The following is a 19,010-nucleotide window of genomic DNA, read 5'->3' as shown; positions in this document are numbered from 1 at the left end:
GGTGGGGAGACTGTACAACCAGCGAATCCATCGCGGAGTGAATATGCCCTAGAGTCATACAAAAGGAATTATGCAGTGACTGGGAGAGTCAAACAGTATGGCTCTTATCTTTAAACAAGGGTGGTGGCTTATGCATGTATCTTACTATGTTATCCCTTCCTCTTCACCCCTTTTCTTTCTTTTCGCTTCTTCCTGTGTCTCCACTTTCCTCCTCTCCTTTCCTTCCCTTTGGGTGCTACCAGTTTGTCTTCACATGCATTTAGTGGATAAGGTCTGGCCAAAGGAGCTCATATGGAAGCTTACTCAATTCCCTTTTCTTCCGTATCATGCTCTCATTTGAGGACTAAAAGCAGGTTGAGCATGCACTTCAGGAGCTTTGTGATGGAGCAATCATTGGGTGCCTCGTGGTCTCACCCTCACTAGACACCAAGTTCGAGATTGGGTATAGGTAGAAAGGAGATGATGTTCAAGAGCTGGCAATCTATGGACGCCGAATTTTCATAATACAGTTATCCTCCCTATAGATGGCTCAGACACTCTTCAGAGTCCCTTGTCTACCTTGGTACCACAGCTTCACATGGACATATGGAGATCGCCGCTCGATCCCTAGCATCACGGTGGAGATTCCCCAAGCATGCCATAGGAGTACATGGGCATTCTCCCTTCTATTGGTGCTCGGTTTTGTGTGCTTGGTCTTGGAGGCCCCAAAGACATTAGCCCTGCTCTTGATTGATGAGGGGGTGCCAAAGGTCTACCTGGTGATTATGGACCCCTCCTCCTTATCCTTTTGCATCATTAGTGCTTCAGCAAGTAGAGGTTGTGGGTCGCTTGGGCCAGTGTGAATTTTGTTGGGAACTTGTCCACTTGGCCAAGGCTTGCCCAAAGTTTGTTTGTCCTTTTGAAGCATGGGCAAGACAGGGAGGTGAGGCACCCACTTAGCATAGGATCCTTTACATCCCCCACCCTAGCCTCTACCTACTCACGGCATGATCTCTTAGGTCCTCCTTGGCACGGCGTGGGTGCTTGTCGAGACCAAGAGAAATCGGCACTATGCCAAGAAAAATGCAAAGCATAGAGCTAGACGACAAAAGCAAGATGGTGTGCCTATGGAGACGGACCTCCCTCCTCAGGAGCAAGGTAGACAATAGGGTGGAGATTCCTTAGTGGTGAGCTCCTTCTCGCCCCGGTCCTAGTCTCCATTTCTCTACCTAGTTTTTAGGTTCTTGCTCTGGCTCTTCAGTAGCTAGCTGCTAGTCTCGCCTTCCTTTGGAGCCTCAACTTAACTAGGCTTCCCCACCTAGTGTGCAGGTTGCCAAGGGTGGGAGTGTGACCCATTCGGTGCCGCCCCTAATAGACGTTAGTCATCTCCCGTCTGTCTGTTAGGGTGAGAAGGCTTCTTTGTGGGTGTGCCCGCCCCAGCGAGAGGATAGATTAGTGCAGGACAGTTTGGGGATTGACCCCTACCAGGGCAACTGCCTTGCCAGGGTACGACACATGAGCTCGGTCAGCAGCGAAAATTGAGGCTGTTTGGGGTGCTTGAGGGGTCAGTTCAACCTGCAATTTGATTGCTCCAGAAGCCGGGCGGGATGGGGCTGGGTTGGGGGCCAACTAGGTCCCCAGACTGGTTGCGTTAACTCTACCAGACCTGACCCTGTTGGGTTGGGTTAGGCCAACCTATGGGTTGGCCTGCATAAGCAGACTGATTGCAGGGTTGGGGCCCCAGTTACAGGTCCCTGCCCTCTTTCTTCATCTTGTACCAGTGGGTTTCTCAGCTTCAATGCAGAGTTTTGCCTTGACCTCGAGTGTCGAAGTGTCTCTCCCTTCATTGCATTTTTCCTGCCTTGTGAGTTTACTGCTTTTTCTCTTAGTCAAATCCATTGCACCTTTCAGTCTATAACTGATGTTTTGGTGTTCACCTTTTGGTGCGTGTTTGTCCCATAGGCCCGTGAGGTCTCCCGAGGACGTTAATATATCTTTCTTTCTTTCAAGTGGTATCAGAGCAGTTTAATGAGTAGAACCTGGTTTGCAATTTGTTGGACCTTTTTATAAACTAACAGGGCCAATTTCTTAACTAGAGCTCACTAATGTTTCAATCCCCTCCTACTTGCAAGAATTTTGTCCTCAAAATGGACAGAAGTAATACAACTGAGTAGGGAAGAGCATGTATAAGTACTGTCACCAGTTCTGGATGGAAAGAGATCCACCTTAGCTCAACACTCTTGGGCTGCCATGAGGAGTCCTCCTCAGGTAGACCCTTCGATTTGATGTAGTACTCTATCAAGACTTTTTTCCTGAGAATTTTGTCTTTGTATCCCAAGATCTTCTCTTGTTTATACTCTATCTGCCGAGTAATGATATGGCCCAGGTACTCCACCTTTTGCACCATGAATGCACACTTAGAAGGCTTGACATAAAGTTGATGCATTCTGGGAACTTCCAGCACTTGGGCAACATGCTGTAAATGCTTCTCTTTACTCCTGCTATGTATAAGCATGTCATCAACATATACCAATGGAAATTTGTAGAGACAAGGCCCAAGAGTCAGGTTCATTAAGTGCTGGAAAGTAGCAGGAGCATTAGTGAGCCCAAAAGGCATCACTTTAAATTTGTAGTGACCTCTTTCTGTCCTGAAGGCAGTTTTATATTCATCACCTTCCTTGATTCTTATGTGGTGGTACCCTGACCTGAGGTCTATCTTAGAATAGTATCTAGATGCCTTTGGTTCATCCAACGAATCATCCACCCTGGGAATGGGAAATCTGTTTTTTATAGTCATTTTATTCAACTCCCTATAGTCAATGCATGATATGAAAGTGCCATCCTTCTTTTGCACCAACAAAACAGGGGGACCAAAGGGAGATTGACTATAAGTGATAAACCTTTGTCCAACGACTCCTGAATTTGCTTGGCAACCTCATCTTTCTTTGCCTTTGATAACATGTAAGGGGCCTTCTTGATGGGCTTTGATCCTTCCTCCGAATAAATGGCCTTTTTAGAGGAAAGACCAGGTGGGGGTTCCTGAAAAATATCCTGATATTGCTTTAGCAACCCTAGCATGTCAACGTCGCTCCACTTTGAAGCCTTTTCTTGGTTTCAGTTATCTCCAGCCTAAAGCTTTAAAGCGAACTAACTTACATGATAACATCTTTCTTGAGCAGCTTTCTGAATTGTTTGGCTGTTACCCAATTTACAAGACTATGGGTGCTGCCACTATCCACAAGAATATAGGTCTCTCATGTTACCTTCCCCTTGATCCTGAAAGTGGTAGGCCTTCTTACACCTCAATAGCATTTGCAGATATTTTGTACAATTCTGGTTGTGTGTCCCATGTAATCTCTTCATCATTCACAGCCTCATTACCCTCAGCTTCCCTGTAGGGGTCACAACAGTCAAAAGAACTTTCAAGATGGTAGGGTAGGAGCTATGCTTACCCACTGCTGTAAAGGAACTGTGTACAGCTGTGAAGAACAAGATAATAATATCCAAGCTCTAGAGCCATTCATAGCTCTGAGTTCACAATGGTTATTATCACCGGGATTGAATACATAATTCTTATCATCCAATTCATCATCCCTTGAGACATCTTGACCACAATCATCTGTTGAGGAAGATTAATCCTCAGATTCTGAAATCTCCATAATCATACTTAATTTGCCACTTTGCATACCGTTATTGTGATCAGCTCCCCTTTTTTCACCACATCTAAAATAGAGATCTTTCTTTCTCCTCTCATCCGTAAGAGATTTACTCTTATCCTTTGAGTTTCAAGTCTTGCCATAAGTGCTGGACTTTGAAGCTTCAACAGTGGGATACCTAGGATCAATTTTCCCTTGAATCTTGAGAGCAAGGTCGAAGAGGTCTTGGAATGAAATGAGATTTTTGCTCTTCACTAGGCTTCTTCTATGAATAGTCCACATTGGCTGTTTTCTAGAAGTACCCGTTGTTAGCACTTATGCTGGTATGGTCTTATAGGCTAGTTACGATCAGTCATACTTAGGGTGAGTTCATTGGTCAACACTTGTGGTTGACTTTGGGACATATAGTGGCCACCACTTGTACTTTCTCATTATCCATTTGCAAGTACTCTCGTTTCCTGCTCCAGCCTGCAAAGCATCGCCAAAAAGAAGCTGAGTTTGCAGTCTTGATGGCAAAAATCTTTTTTTGGGGCTGGAAACAATTCTGGGACTGTTTATTGATGTTTTTCAGGGTCGTATTTTGATTTTTTTCACATTTATTGATTGGTCCATACACAGGCGACCTTGTTCTGTACTTGCTGTGCATGTCTGTATGGACGCCCGTACATGTCCATACAGCCATATGGATTCAATGGTTTCGATTGCAAACTATTCATATAGCCTCCGTGTACCTGTTCGTACACTTTTTGGTGACGTTGGACCTCTGTACAGCTCCAAATAGCTTGTTTTTCTTGCAGTTCAGCCACCATTTGCTGTTGCAAAAGTGCTTCTGTAGATTTCAGGATACTTTGAGGCTTTTGAGCTTTTGTAGTGATATTGTCTAGTTCAGGCCGATTTGGGGGCTTCCGTGTCACATTTGCAAGCAGATTGCAGGAAACTTGCAGATTTGCAGCACATTGCAGTCACATTTGCAAAATTGCAGGGAAATTGGGGCTTTTACGAAATTTCCCCCCTTTCTGGCAGATTGGCCTTCTCCAAGTTTAGGGCTTTTGCCAGATTTTCTGATTTTTGCAGTGGCCCTAGTACAGACGACATTTGAGTTTTTTGAGTCAGATTTGCTCTAGTGCAGTGACATTGGCCTAGTTGGTCACATTTGAGGATTTTTCAGATTTGCCCTCTTTTTGGCACATTTGTCCTCTTCAGAAGTTGGGGCTTTTGCCAAAATTGCCTTTTTCAGCTGTCGGATTACCTGGTAAGACATTGCCCCCTTGATTTCACGCACTCAGCTTGCAAGAATTTGGAGCTTTTGCTCCCTTTATCTTGCTCTCGTGCTTTGGGGACATCAATTTCAAGCAGATTTGTGTATACATTGGGGCAGATTTGTGCAGCATTTTGCAAGACAGCTTATTGGTAGGAAACCTTGTTTTTAGGACATCAGATTTTGGGGACAGCTTGTGCATTTTGAGTAGCCACTTTTGGCATTCACCTTTGCACATATTGCTGTCCGATACTTTTCAAATATTGCTGTCAGATACTTTTTTCGTGACATTTGCAGTGAGCAGTCAGATACTTTGAGCAGCTAGCTCTTTGCAGCAATCGCCTTGAGGCTTTGACATTTGCAGGGGACACTTCTTCTTTTGCGGATCTTTTGCAATGGCAAACCAAGTCATTTGGAATGCTTGCACCTGAGGACAGACTTGATGGTACCCACTATCGCATGTGGTCGTGCATGGTGCGCCGCCTATTGGTGTCCATAAACTTTTGGGGAATTGTATTTGGATCAGAGACTAGACCTGTCTCTCCAGCACATGCATTTGCTGCACTACTACTGCCACTTTTGGTTCATCTACCAGTGCTCCCGCAGTGCCTCCCGTAGCGCCTCCTAGACCCGAATAGATTTGTTGGGATCACAGAGATGCACATGCATTGCTATGAATAGCAAAAGGGAGTTTATACCTCACATCCGGTTTTGCAAGACAGGCAAGGCTGCATGGGATATTTTTGCTAACCTCTATCAGATTTGGAATGAGGCCAGGGTTACCTATTTGCGTAGGTGGCTCGATGGTGTTAAGATGAATAAAGGGGACAATATGGATACTTATCTCACACAGATTAAGGATTATAGAGAACAGCTCATCAATGCTGATGAGAATGTCCCATATTCATAGGTAGTGTTTATGACATTTGATGGGCTCTCTGACTCATACCAGGGATTTGCTATGACATTGAGACTAGTGGCCGTGGGTAACCTGAACCACTATTCTTTCGATTAGCTGTTTCCCTACTCCTGCAGGAGAGGTAGAGCCGCCAAAATAGAAACAGTTTTGCCTCTAGTCATAGATCAGGCCTTTGCCACAGATCACAGGGGAAAAGGCAAAGGCAAAAGGGGGGGGGGTGGGATTACAGCAGCCCAAACCTGTCAGCTAGTACCTCATCATCTTCTTTTAGTGTTGATGGGAAGAAGAAGCAACGCTATAATTATCGCAGGAAGCTCGGCCGTGACATCTCCAAATATCGCAAGCGCATTGCTTCGGAGAAGAAAAAACAGCAAAATGGTCTCATTTGGTGAGCTGGTCTCATCATTAACGTCTGCAGATGATTTTGTCCTTGTAATCCTTACCCATACCCAACTGTTTCCACATTTCCTTTAGAATATCATCGTAGATAGCCTTCAAAACTGGGTGAAAGTCATAGCTGACCTAACATTAGGGTCCAACTGATTGTATGTCATCAATTGTTGAGATAGAAACTCACCTCTCTTGAGGGCTTCTTGGTACACCCTGGAAGAGCTTGGCACACCATCAGAGGCTGTACCTTGAGCATGGCTGTAAGGTGTTTCCATTAGCGCCAGCCAAAAGCTCCTGCAGGTTCAATTTCTTCAATTTTTTGAGATTCCAGCACAGGGGGTGGATCAGGGAGTCAAGAGGTCTCTATCGATCCGGAAATCCCCAAAATATGAGCACTTTGAAAATTTGACTCTCTACATGCGTGGCATGTGGCAGAACAGGATCCCTAAAACTTCCAGCAATGAATTTTTGCACAGAGGTAGCTGTTGGGGTCATGATATGATCCTCCAAATTTCATAAATCTGCTTGATCTGTCCAAAACCTACTTTGATACCATCAGTAAAGAACGTGGACTATAGGCTGCTAGCAATAACTAGTTTAGGGAAACTGAGAAACTAGATAGCAGGAATAGAAAAAATAGAAGGAAAAGAGAAGGAAGATTCACCCTTACTAGGAAGAGGGCATGGGATGTGACAACACCCATGGTGCTAGCTAGCTAATGCTAGATTTAGTCCTTCTTGCATGTGCAACCCGAAAGGCTGATGCTTGAAGGTACTTAACATTCATAGATGTGGTATCTGAAGTGTATTGATCTTGAATGCTTGCAAGTACAGCTGAAGCCCCTTTTATAGGTCTTGGAAAGTGGGCCAGCACCTAATTGTATATGACCACGTGGCAAGCCCTAATGAAAGCCTAAGATTACTACTGAATGTACAGACAAAAACTGAAGTGTTCACAAATTAGTGGGACCGGACCCTTTTATAAACTAACATGGCCCATTACTTAATTGGCTGCTAAACTAAGCTCACTAATATTACACGTGGCCGCCGTGATCTCTGTATCTAGTGAACCATACCGAGAGCGACACCTTGACCTTGGCGGTCCCCTCTGACTAAAGCTGAGATGGACTAGACCATCATGCAAGCCCTAGTCATGCTTTGCTTCGTGTGTGGTCTCAGTGTCTCTTGCTCTGTGGCTCCACGTCTCGTCCCACTGGTCCATATCACCTAATTTCTCCTCCTCACTCCACTATGTCCTGGGGATCAACTCAAATGTGTAGAAATCTGTGACATATCGTTGTGCTTGATCTATCTCTTCTCTTGTGGCACTGTCACCTCCTGCTATTTGATTTGTCTCAGCAGGGCCTCTTTGTGTTGTCGCATCTCAATCAGATAGAGACCAACGCAAACTTGGTCATGAAAGTGGATCAGCCGAGAGTGTGGCCCAAAACTGTGCCCCTTCTGAAAGAGACATTGGTATCGTTCATGGATCTCATAATTTACATAGAAACACTCCTTTGTCTCCATCTCTGCTAGTGTGCCGAGTATGCAGATCCGCTGCTCTCTCTGTGTGCTTTCGGCTCTCCCTCCCTCGATTCTTAGCTGATGGGACGAGACCTGCATCTGGTCCAATGGCTATCCTGAGTGCATGTACCCATTGATACTCTCAAAAAGTGGTCACGATAGAAATAGATGTTGGTGGGGAGCTCCTGGCTCCCCCCCCAAGTTCTGGACGTATAGAGCTAGAGCATATCCAAGTGTCTCATACGGTTGATCTCATCTCGTGGGAGCAACGAGGATGGGGCATCCAAGCTGTACTAGAAGGGGGGGGAGTTGGTCCATTTGAATATCTAGACTAGCAAACCATGTAGATATGCGTGCATACTAGGCCGTGCTAACCCCTCTCTCAGCTAGTCGTCTAGATGACGCTGGTGCCAACCTCAGTAGTCTCTAGGTAGGCAAAGCCCAAACCTATGAAGATTTGTCACTGTCTAAAAGATGGCATCAATCTAGAGTGGCGTCATGGCCAAGTCTGCCTGTACTATTTGATGAGGAGCTGAGGGCTTACTCCGAATCATCTTGGACCCCATAATCACCTTCAAGGAAAATTTAGTGTTTCAAGCAGTTTGTATACGAGCAGATTGGAAATCAGTCTTTCTGGATTGTGAATATTCTAGTCTGGAAAATTTATTATTTCAAATAGTTTGTATATGAGCAGATGGAAACCAGTCTTTCAAAGGACTTTGGGACATCTATGGTGTTTTCAACAAACCTTTTGTACAAGTTGATTGCAAAAGGTTGGGAATTGCAACTCCTAAAGCATTTCATGGTGGCAAGATCAATCATTGTAGATGCTTTTGCATGCAAATGTTGAGATTGCATTCACATATGGGCACTAAGAGATAACTGTGCTACTGTTACACAACAAAATCATGTACTCTTATGTCTAAAGTATGCTTTGTTGTGAGCATAAGAAAATGTATTTACAGGTTGGAAGAAGTTTTAATTAGTTTTTGTGTTTCGATGTCATGTAGGTATATCAAGAAAATATATATGCAGAAAATAAAAGCTTTACATCTTTCAAGAAAATAGTTCGGAGCATGGGCTTTAGTTCTCACGAGTTCAGTTTGGTATCTTTCCACTCGGTTTCAAAAGGTCTCAATCAATTCCTTCTCTCTTTAAATATTTATTATTCGATGTTTCTTTGAAAATGTTCGATGGTGGCCCTTTCTTTTGGTTTGATAGTAAATCTACCATAGGTATTTTTTTCCTGTGGGGTTGTAATAGTCTTATGACATAGTTATAAACGCTGGCTATCACTGCTATCGACGAAGGTAGAATTTATACGGCACCATAAGGATATTCTGGCGGCCAGCTCAAGGAAAGGGGCCCAACGATTGTGTAAGCCTGCACACAATTTTTGGGCTTGCATATCAGTAGATGGAAAGCGGCAGGTGTTACATTACATATTGAATGAATTTAATTCTTCTAATAATCTTTATGTAGGATCGATAAACGAGAGAGCAAGTACAAGGTACAAGAGTCGATAGTTATCAATCATCACGTCAACTAGACTAAAATGAAAAGAAAAGTACATAGTACTTGTAGGTAGACCCTAGGACTAAGTGTCCTAGGTGTCACATAGGCCTAAGTGTCCTATGTGGCATAAAAGGCACAAAATACACTAAGTGCCTATAACTATGCCTACAAGGCACATAACAGGGCCCATAGGGCATCACTAGAACCGGGAGAAGATGGCCTACAAACCCCCCTCCATGGTATGGGCTGAAGTATTCTGGAAACGTCTCAGAATACCCGGTATTTTCTGGTCATGGTGGCACATGTTCATCCAAAAGGATATAGCCACCTATGAATGTACAAGGTATGTCAGATCATGTAACAAAGGGAACCAAGTGTAAAGCCTGTCGGAAGACTTCGAACTTGGGACGAGGAAATGCCTTTGTAAACATATCTGCTATGTTGTCCTCTGTGGGAAGATAGGACAACTCTATGTCCCCTGCTGACAACCGCTCTCGAACATAATGATAGTGAACTTCAATGTGCTTGGTACGTGCATGAAACACTAGGTTACGCGCAATGGCCAAAGCACTTTGGCTATTAGTGTAGATTATAGTGGAGGATGTTTGGCAAATACCAAGATGTGTAAGTAACTGTCAAAGCCAGACACGCTTTACTGTAGGGGTGAAGCCTGTCCTGTACTCAGTCTCATAGCTAGATGTGGCAACTGTTGGTTGTTTCTTGCTAAGCCAAGAGATACATGAATTGCCAAGCAAAAGACAATTGCCGGTATGTGACACTCTGGTGTCGGAAGAACCTGCCCAATCACTATCTGTGTAAGCATGCATGATAAGTGAACCCTGATCACCATAGAAGAGAGCTAAATCCTGAGTGCCTCTGAGATATCTGAAAACTCTCTTCACTGCCTGCCAATGCTGTGAACTGGGCATGTGCATGAATCTGCTGAGCTGAGATACTGCATACTGTAAGTCAGGTCTGGTGTGACATAAGTAAATGAGACATCCAATAGCCTGTTGGTAAAGAGTGATATCACATGGTGGGCTCCCATCATGAGCTGAAAATTCGAAGCCAGGGTCCATTGGAGTAGAGATTGGCTTGCAATCCTCGAACTGAAAACGATCAAGGAGCTGTCCAATATACTTCGACTGTGACATCATGATACTTCCCTCAACATGAGCAAAGTGAATGCCCAAATAATAGTGGAGCTGTCCCATGTGTGACATTTCAGAAACCTGCAACAAGCTGTGAATCTGAAATAGCAAATGCTTCAATAGAGAGTGCAGCTGAGTGATCATCAAGGTGATAAAGCCCCTTTTTCATAATGCCAGTGAGAACTATGGCATTGTCATCACGAAGATCATATACTAGGCATGTGTATCTATCAAAAATCACTCTGAAACCTGAAGTGGCAATTGCTGAAATTGAAATCAAGTTGACTTTAATTCCAGGCACAAAAAGAACATTTGTCAAAGTGACAGGATGACTTGAAATGGATGTGAGCTGCACATTTCCAATTCCTTTTACAGCATAGGAAGCATTATTAGCACATGTGACAGTCCCTCCTCGAGGTGCATTAGCTAAGGAATGAAACAACTGTCTGCAAGAGGTGACGTGCTTGGAAGCACCACTATCAAAATACCAAGACTGAGCATCATTAGCAGTAAAAAGTGCATCAACTCGGGAGGGATCAAATGAACATGGACAGCCCATGCCCAATCATCCGGGAGAGCATGTGCATGTGAAGCATCTGCTGGCTCGTGAGATTCAATTGCATGTCATTAACTGTCAATCCTGCTTTCTTTTTCTCCGAAGCAATGCGCTTCCTACATTCTGAAATGTCATGTCCAGGCTTGCGACAATAGTTGCATCTTTTATTCTTTGACTTATCTTTATGTATTTTTAGATGCATTGGAGGAATTGCCACTGTTAGGCGCAGATTTAGGCTTCCCTATAGGCTTGGAAGCCTTGCCTCTTCCTGTCTGCTGTGAAGCAAATGCATGATCAGGATTAATATCTTGTCTATTAGCTCGACTTTGCTCTTCCTGCGAAAGCAATGTGACTAGCTGATCAAAAGAGTAGTGGTCTGGATAACCCATGGCCACTAATCGAAGGGTTGTAGCAAACCCTTGATATGTATCTGGTAGTCCATTCAATGTGGTACTGACAAGCTGAGAATTTGGCATGACCTCATCAATATTGGCAAGTTGTTCCATGAGGTCCTTGACCTTTGTCAGGTATGCATCCATAGAGTCACCTTCATTCATACTGACTTCCTGCAATCGCCTTCTTAAACATGCAACATGTGCCTCATTGCGAATGTGATAAAGAGAAGCCAATTTGTCCCAAGCATCCTTTGCTGTCCTGCAAGATCGGATGTGTGGATTAATGATTCTCTTGCATGATAAAGCAATACAGGAATGTGCATTTGCATCTCTGGCATCCCATCTTGATTGTTCCCGAGTTGGAGGAGCAACAGCAGGGGTGCTAGAAGATAAGGCATCAGGAGTAGTACCCTCTGCAGAGGGACCAGCAGTAGAGGCAACCACTTTAGCATTGGGGCATCACTAGAACAGGGAGAAGATGGCCTACACTTTAGCCGCCTGTTCGCATCTAGGCAGAACTATTATGTGCAGGAAAGGTGACACAGCCCTTTGTATGTTGGTTGCCTCAAATAATTACTCTTAACTTGTTCCTTGCTGCTCCTTAAGCATAGTCATTTATGCCTCCTTCCTTTGGCTGGCTATAATAATTTGTACTCTTCTGCCTGCTGGGAGCATTCCTGGTGCCGAACAGGAGTCCCTCCTTGTACCTTGCTAGACCTGAGGATGTGAATTGTTGTAGTTTTGCAATGGCTCACTTGACCAATCTCTTTGATAATTCCAGAGCTCCTTGCTTGTGTCTGCATGAATTCTACCAGTTGCATCTCTCTTCTACCTGAAATGAGAACTCTTTCCTAAATTTCCATACTCCACAACAGATGCACTTTTGGAGATGTGCTCCTTCTGGACAGACCATGTCAGGAGACGATTACCACTTTAACCAGCCAAAGGGCGCAATTCACGATGTAACGTACCAACCCGAGAGGTTGATCCTTTGACATTAGCACTAGTGGAAGAATCAAATTCCTTACTTGTAGCAAGCATGGGAGCTCCTGCTGTACCAATTAATATAGGATGGAATTTCCATTATAATAATAATATATATATTTCCCTGTGCAGCCTCCCTGCCCAGCCTTCCACTTGCAAGAATTTCATTTGCCCAGTTTGAGCATGGCCAGATGATGTTATATTGAACGATAGCTCAACATTCTTTGACCTTTGTAAACCTTCCACAAAGGCCCTGTGGTAGTATACTTGACAAATAAACTGTGGCCCCACTTTCTGATGAAAGATACTCTCTTGGCCACAGCAGCACATGAGGAGCCTTGAACTCGGTGGCAGGTGGCCTGAGGGTGTGAATAAGTGTCTTGCCAGATATCTGAAAGTGACTGAGATGGCAAGAGTCTGATCACCATTTGTAGGCATGGAAGGTGATAAGCTTAGAGAGTACTTTATAGGCTGGTCAAGTCTCACACATTGCATCACATGTGAGGTCATAGAAGGAGCTCACATGTGATGTCACACTGATATCAAATCTAATCTAAGACTTGGTCCATTTGGACAAGTGGTCCGCTTGCACAAGTTGGACAAGGACTCTTCACACTCTAGGACTTATTTAGTCTAGGACACTCACACTTCATGATATGAAACAAATCTCAGGGGTTGCCCTATCTTTCATAAGTGCTATAAATTCCATCCTTTCCAGGAATCTCACTGCATTCTCATATGGCATCCCCCAAAACTCTGGAAAGTCCTGTGCCATCTCTCTCAGCTCTTCAACACTACAACTGACTGCACAGCTTCACACTTGTAAACTGAAGTGCACAGTTCTCTGTGGAGGCACCAAAACGTGGATGGATAAAAGCAGTAGAGCCTAATCCGCCTTCACAACCACCCTCATCCACATTTAAAACAACTGAATAGCACCATCAGAAGGTAAAAGGCATTCATTCGACATCCTTGTCTCTTTACATTCAATTCATACAACTGGGCACATTTCCTCCATAAGCCTAACAACCTTGTGGAAGGATTTGCTCTCCTGGGCCCCCATTGCGGATTCATGGGTGATTGGAGGTGACCTTAACATGATTGAGTTAGGACTTCACTCTTTGGAGAGAGCAGCTTGGGATGCCTTCCTTTTTCATTACTGTGGCAGAGATACTTGGTTGGACGATGCCTTTCTTATTCAGCCACAGTCCCTCCTGTTCTCTTGGTCGAACAAGAGGCAACAGATGCCTATTCCTGCACGCATTGACAGATTCTATGTAGATGATTGGGCACTAGACAGAGGTGGATCGGTATGCATTGTTACTAGGGTTACCACTTCAGACCACTTTCCTATTGTGCTGGCTATCTCAGAGCCTCACATGAGAGGCCGGTCTGCCAACATCAGGATTCCAGATGCCTCGTATACAGAGGAGGACTTTACTGAGGCAGCCTCACAGATATAGGTTTCTCATGTCCAGGGTGGGCAGCCATCTCCATCACATGTAGCTGCTGCCCTTTCTGGTATTAGCGACTTTTACCACTTAATTGCTAGTACCAGGAGATGAGATATTCTCAGATGTGAGATTGGTATTTGCTAGCAGTTGGCAGCTTTGCAGAGGGAAGAGTAGAAACAGCCTTCAGATGCTTGGATTCAGGAGCGCCTTGCTACAGCAAGGGCTCATCAGTAGACATTGCTTGATCAGAGAGCAGAGTATGCCTTTCATGCACGGGAGTCCTTCTGGATTCAGATGGGTGGCAGAGTCAATAAACACTTTTTCTCTACTCTTATCCCTAGACATAGTAGAGAGAGTGTATCCTAGCTTATTGACTCACATGGGGTTTTATAGACAGATCCAGATGATGTCATGCACATAGCTTCAGAATTTTATGCCGCCCTTCTTACTGCAGATCCTGACACATAGGATAGAGAGGATGCTAGATAGGTTATTTGGCAGAGCATCCCTATGTTGGTGAAACCGGATATGCATGTTTTGCTTGATGCACCTTTCACCAACATAGAGTTCAGGACTGCACTTTCAGCCCTTCACAAGGGTAAGTGCCAAGCTTTGGATGGCCTCACTCCTTTCTTCATTGCATTTTGGGATATGATTGGAGACTACATTACATCAGCCCTACAGGGCATTTGGGACTTTGGCGAGATGCCCAGGTCACTTACAGAGGGTCTCATCCACCTTATCCCGAAAGGAGGTTGCAGAAATTTAGTGTCCCAGTGGAGGCCTATCACACTTTTGGGGGCATGTTACAAGATTCTGGCCAAGGCAATCAGCCTCCGATTGCAGCCCCTTCTCCCAGATCTTATTCATGACACTCAGATGGGATTTGTGCATGGCAGAAGCATTTTTGATAACATTTTCTCCTTTTGGGAAGCTTCAGAGTGGGCCTTGTAGAGCAGCCAGAATCTAGCCATTTTACTCTTGGATTTTGAGAAAGCTTATGACAGAGTAGATTGGGGTTTTTTGGAGGGCACCCTTCTACGTTTTGGCTTTACAGATGCTTGGATCAGAGGTGTTTCCTCTTTGTACAGATCAGCCCATAGCTAGGTACTTATTGGTGGGATAAGGGGTGAGAGATTTCAGATTTCCAGATCAGTCCGTCAGGGATGCCTATTCGCTCCTTTTCTTTTTTTTGTTCGTGGCTGAAGCTATGAGTATCTATATTAAGAGAAAAGTGATATATTCCATTCAAAACGAATCATACAACAGGTGGGAGAGAAAGTACTCTATCCCTAGCCTCAACAATGTGGCAAAAAAGCCATGGAGGTGGTCTAAAATGCCACGACATCCCAAAAGGGGTCAAATGAAAAAATAATGAGCAGTTCCATGTCCTGATGAAGGATAGAAGTCTCCCACGAGTTGCCAAAGAGGTGCCTGTACACTGCTCCCACTGACTCCTGAGAGTGAAGATAATCTCCACCCAAATGGAAGCGAGAGTGTCAGCCTCCGTGCATAAATGGCCCCCAAGGACAAAAGAACATCGCGAACACCATATCCGCCATAGAGTAATGCTGGAAATCACCTCCTAGGCTGACCCTGCAGGTGAAGTAGGCATGAAATCCTGAGCAGGTACAGGTACCAAAAGTAAATCCTGTGGCTCCATGATGCTGACATCTGTGGGACCCCGTCTCTGGCGACGCTGCATGAAGAAACCGTGGTCTCCTGGCTCTGACTTAAAGAGAGCAAAGGCTCCAGATCCTCTCCCCCAAAGGGCAGCACCCCATGTCATCAGAAAGGACTCGGATGTAACTTATGAGAACAACCTGAAAATACCTGCCCATACCACTCTAGAGCTGGGGCAGCTCCATAAACAATGCTTACTAGATTCCTCTGCAAGCTGACAATGCATACACAAGGAGGGTCTACCCATTTGCTGAAGCCAAGTACCCACAGGTATGCCCCTATGTATAGTGAGCCAAAGAAAATATGATACTTTCCTGGCTCTACTGATGCCCCAAAAGTGAGTCCAATAGCTCAACAAGAGCTCTGCAGTAAGTCCCTGTGCGTGCCAATGCTGTGAGGCTAATGGTCGGTGATGAGAGTCTCTCTGGTGAAGCCTGTAACCTGACCTCGTCGAGTACTGGAAAAAGGAAGAGGACGGCCACCTGCCACCGGAGCAGGCCACGTCCACTCACGTGGGTCCCAGTCGAGCTCCGCGAGAGGTCAACCCTGAAAAATCGAAAGTCTCCATCTAGGATCCTCTGCAATGGTCAACCTGGAAGGATCTATGGCCCATTCCTTACCCAGGCAACCAATGACCCTGACCCTTTGCCAAAGGAGCTCCTGTCGATCCAGGGGCTGAGTGGGATACAATCTGTGAGAGGAGTCCGACTCAAAATAAGTAAACGGTGCCGGTCCTAAACGAGCTCCAATGCATAGCCCAACCTCACTAAAACAACCTGACCAAGTAGAGATGGGATGAACATAGGCTGGATCTGTAAGCATATCTCTCCACTCCTGAGGAATAGCTCTCATGATCAGTAATCTGGTGGCAGCAATCTGTTCAAGTGGCCCGTGTCTATCTCTGATCTCCTCCTCTGGCATCTCCACACCTCCCCTGAACCAATCTCCAACTGTCACAACCCCCTGGGCATGCCATCTGACCAAGGGAGTCCTAAGTTCTGTACCAGGGGAAGATCCCTGATATCGAACCAGGGGGTTATGATAAAGTGGCTGTCGAGCAATTTCCTCTCTAGAGGAGGAACTGCTCTGATGAGGTGTTGTCGAAAATGATCCCATATCTGAATAAGCCTTTTCACAAGAGGTGAGGAAGGCTGAGAATGCTGGTCCGTCAGGAAGATCCAACTGACTCTACCAGCCCACTGGCCTGCTGCTCTAGGGGTGCACTGGTGAATCCCATGCAGTAAGAGCTGCTTCCACGGCTGATCTCCTGGAGTCAAACCTCTAACAAGAAGTTTGACTAAAAGGGCTCTGCTCTGCATCTTAGGATCAAGAACCCCAAGTCCTCCCTGCGAGGAGGGTAAAGTGATAGTATCCCATGAAACCTTGGCCCTAGTGTCCTCAGAACCGTCGCCACCACTCCACAGAAAGTTTCGGAGCAATCTCCTCACCTGACGGATCGAGTCAGCATGAAAGCACCAACATGACGCAACATACCACATAGTCGCTAGTAGAACCTGGTTGAGTACCAGTGCTCTACCGGCCAAAGAGAGTCTAGCCGTACTCCAATAGGCTAGCTTTCTTCGGATACTCTCAAGAACTGGGGCAAACTCTTGCATCGGGGACACCTCAATGCCAACCTAGAAGCCTAGATATCTCGTAGAGGTGCCTCTGGGAGTCCAAACAAAGCCTCCGTCTCCTCCCCATGCTGGGGTATCCTGCTGAGCTCCAGTCCAGATGCCTTTTGATTTGTTCCAATTGACAAGTCCCCCTGAGGCTAGGCAGAACTTGTCAATTGAATCCACAGCAGTAGCGAGGCTAGGCAGAACTTGTCAGTGCCGTGTCATCAACAAACTCAGTGTCCAGAAGCTCTTGCTCCTGGCGGATAGGCAGATGGAGGCCCAAAGTGCCATGACTGGTAGCCTGCATAAAGTATCCCATAGCCTCCGCTACGAAAAGGAAAAGGTAAGGTGCAAGCGGGCAACCCTATCGTACCGATCTGGATAGCTGGAAAGGCGGTCCTTTGCCTCCACAGACCACCATCTTGCTAGAAGAGTGAGAGTAAAGTGAGGAGACCCAAGAAATCCATCTATCACTGAAGCCTAGCCTCCTCATAGTGCCCTCCAAGAAACCCCAATCCACCCTATCATAAGCCTTCTCAAAGTCGAGAAGAAGAACTGCAATCTCTTGCTGACTCTCCTTCACCCAGTGAGTGGCCTCCCAAAAAGTAAAGATGTTATCCAAGATACTCCGATCTTGGACAAATCATGTCTGAGTAGCTCTGATGATATCTGGCAGCATAGGCTTTAGACGAAGAGCCAAGGTCTTCGCTAGGATCTTATAGGCTGTCCCTAGAAGTGTAATGGGTCTCCAATTACGTAGGACTGTCTTGTCTCCCCCTTTCGGGATGAGACAAATCATACCTGTGCATAATGTCTCGCCCAAAGATCCTGTATCGAGAGCCTCTGAAAAGGCAGAGAGTAGATGAGGCCCAATCGTATCCCAAAGAGCTCTGAAAAGAAGTGGCGACAAACCGTCCTCCCCCGGGCATCTATCTCTGGGCAGCTCATGTAATGCATCCGTGATCTCCAGGAGTGATAGTGGGCTATCCAAAACATGACTCATCCAATCTGAGACCATCAGGGGGATATGGCTCCAAATCTCCTCTCTGGCTTTGATCATCTCCTCAGTGACTGGATCGGCGGTGTAAAGAGTGGAATAGAAATCAGAAGTGATCTCAACAAGACGGTGAGGGTCCGTCTGAAGAGCCCCGGCCTCATCCACAAGTCTACGAAGACTGTCCGAAGAGTATCTCTGACCCACTGCCCTCAAGAACTCTCTAGAGCATCTATCCCGCTTCTGAATCCAGAAAGTCTGCTGGGAGTAAAACCTGAATTGGGCCCTCCTGCCCTGAATCTCCTCTAGTCTCTCGTGAGCCTCCGAAAGCTGCCCTCTGATGAAAAGAGAATGAGGAAAACTCTGAATCAATCTCTGAAGTCTGGATACCTCCGCTCTTGTGTTCCGATATCTCTGATTCTGAGCTTTTCCTTCTCCTCTTTTGCCCTCAACTGGCAGGCCATGCTGACTCTAGCCAAAGCCCCCTCTACCCACATCAACCAGCCCTGATCCATAGGAGTGTCCTCTGACAACCAAGCCTCTCTCAACCGTTCCACGAACTCTGTGTCCTGAAAAACAAAATCCGGAACTCTCACTGAGCCTGTGCTCTCCAATCGAGAGGTAGGAAGAATCTGTACAAGGACTGGAGCATGGTCAGATAAAACATAACCCGGGCGGATCCCAATCTGTCCTCCTCTGGCCTGGCCCCATTGGCCAATATAAAACCTGTCAAGTCTGACCAAAGAAAGAGAGCCATGGAAAACCCCCGACCAAGAGAATTGAAGACTGTTAGCCAAGTGACGAAAGTCATCCAATCGAGCTGCATCATGAAGTCCAGCATGCAAAACAAAACTATCCCACTCCACTCTCTCCCTATCAAAAAGGCCACCCTCTGTCTGACCCGCCTTGTCTTTAGAGAATTCAACCATGTTGA

General features: G+C 45.6%; 1 protein-coding gene across 1 annotated transcript in view; it reads left to right on the top strand.

Moving 5' to 3' along the window:
- The window catches only part of LOC147888579 (alanine aminotransferase 2-like), a 163,981-nt gene that overhangs the window by 69,994 nt on the left and 74,977 nt on the right, over positions 1–19,010 (top strand). Inside the window, exon 12 of the mRNA XM_087392225.1 lies at positions 8,736–8,856. Within this exon, the coding sequence (XP_087248351.1) occupies positions 8,736–8,856 (121 nt within the window). The remainder of the gene's footprint in view (positions 1–8,735; positions 8,857–19,010) is intronic.

Source organism: Dipteris shenzhenensis, chromosome 21 (genome assembly GCF_047967505.1).
Source record: "Dipteris shenzhenensis isolate YYH24624 ecotype China chromosome 21, Dip_SZ_1.0, whole genome shotgun sequence".
Taxonomy (NCBI): Eukaryota; Viridiplantae; Streptophyta; class Polypodiopsida; order Gleicheniales; family Dipteridaceae; genus Dipteris; species Dipteris shenzhenensis.
This window is presented reverse-complemented; position numbering and strand designations above follow the sequence as displayed.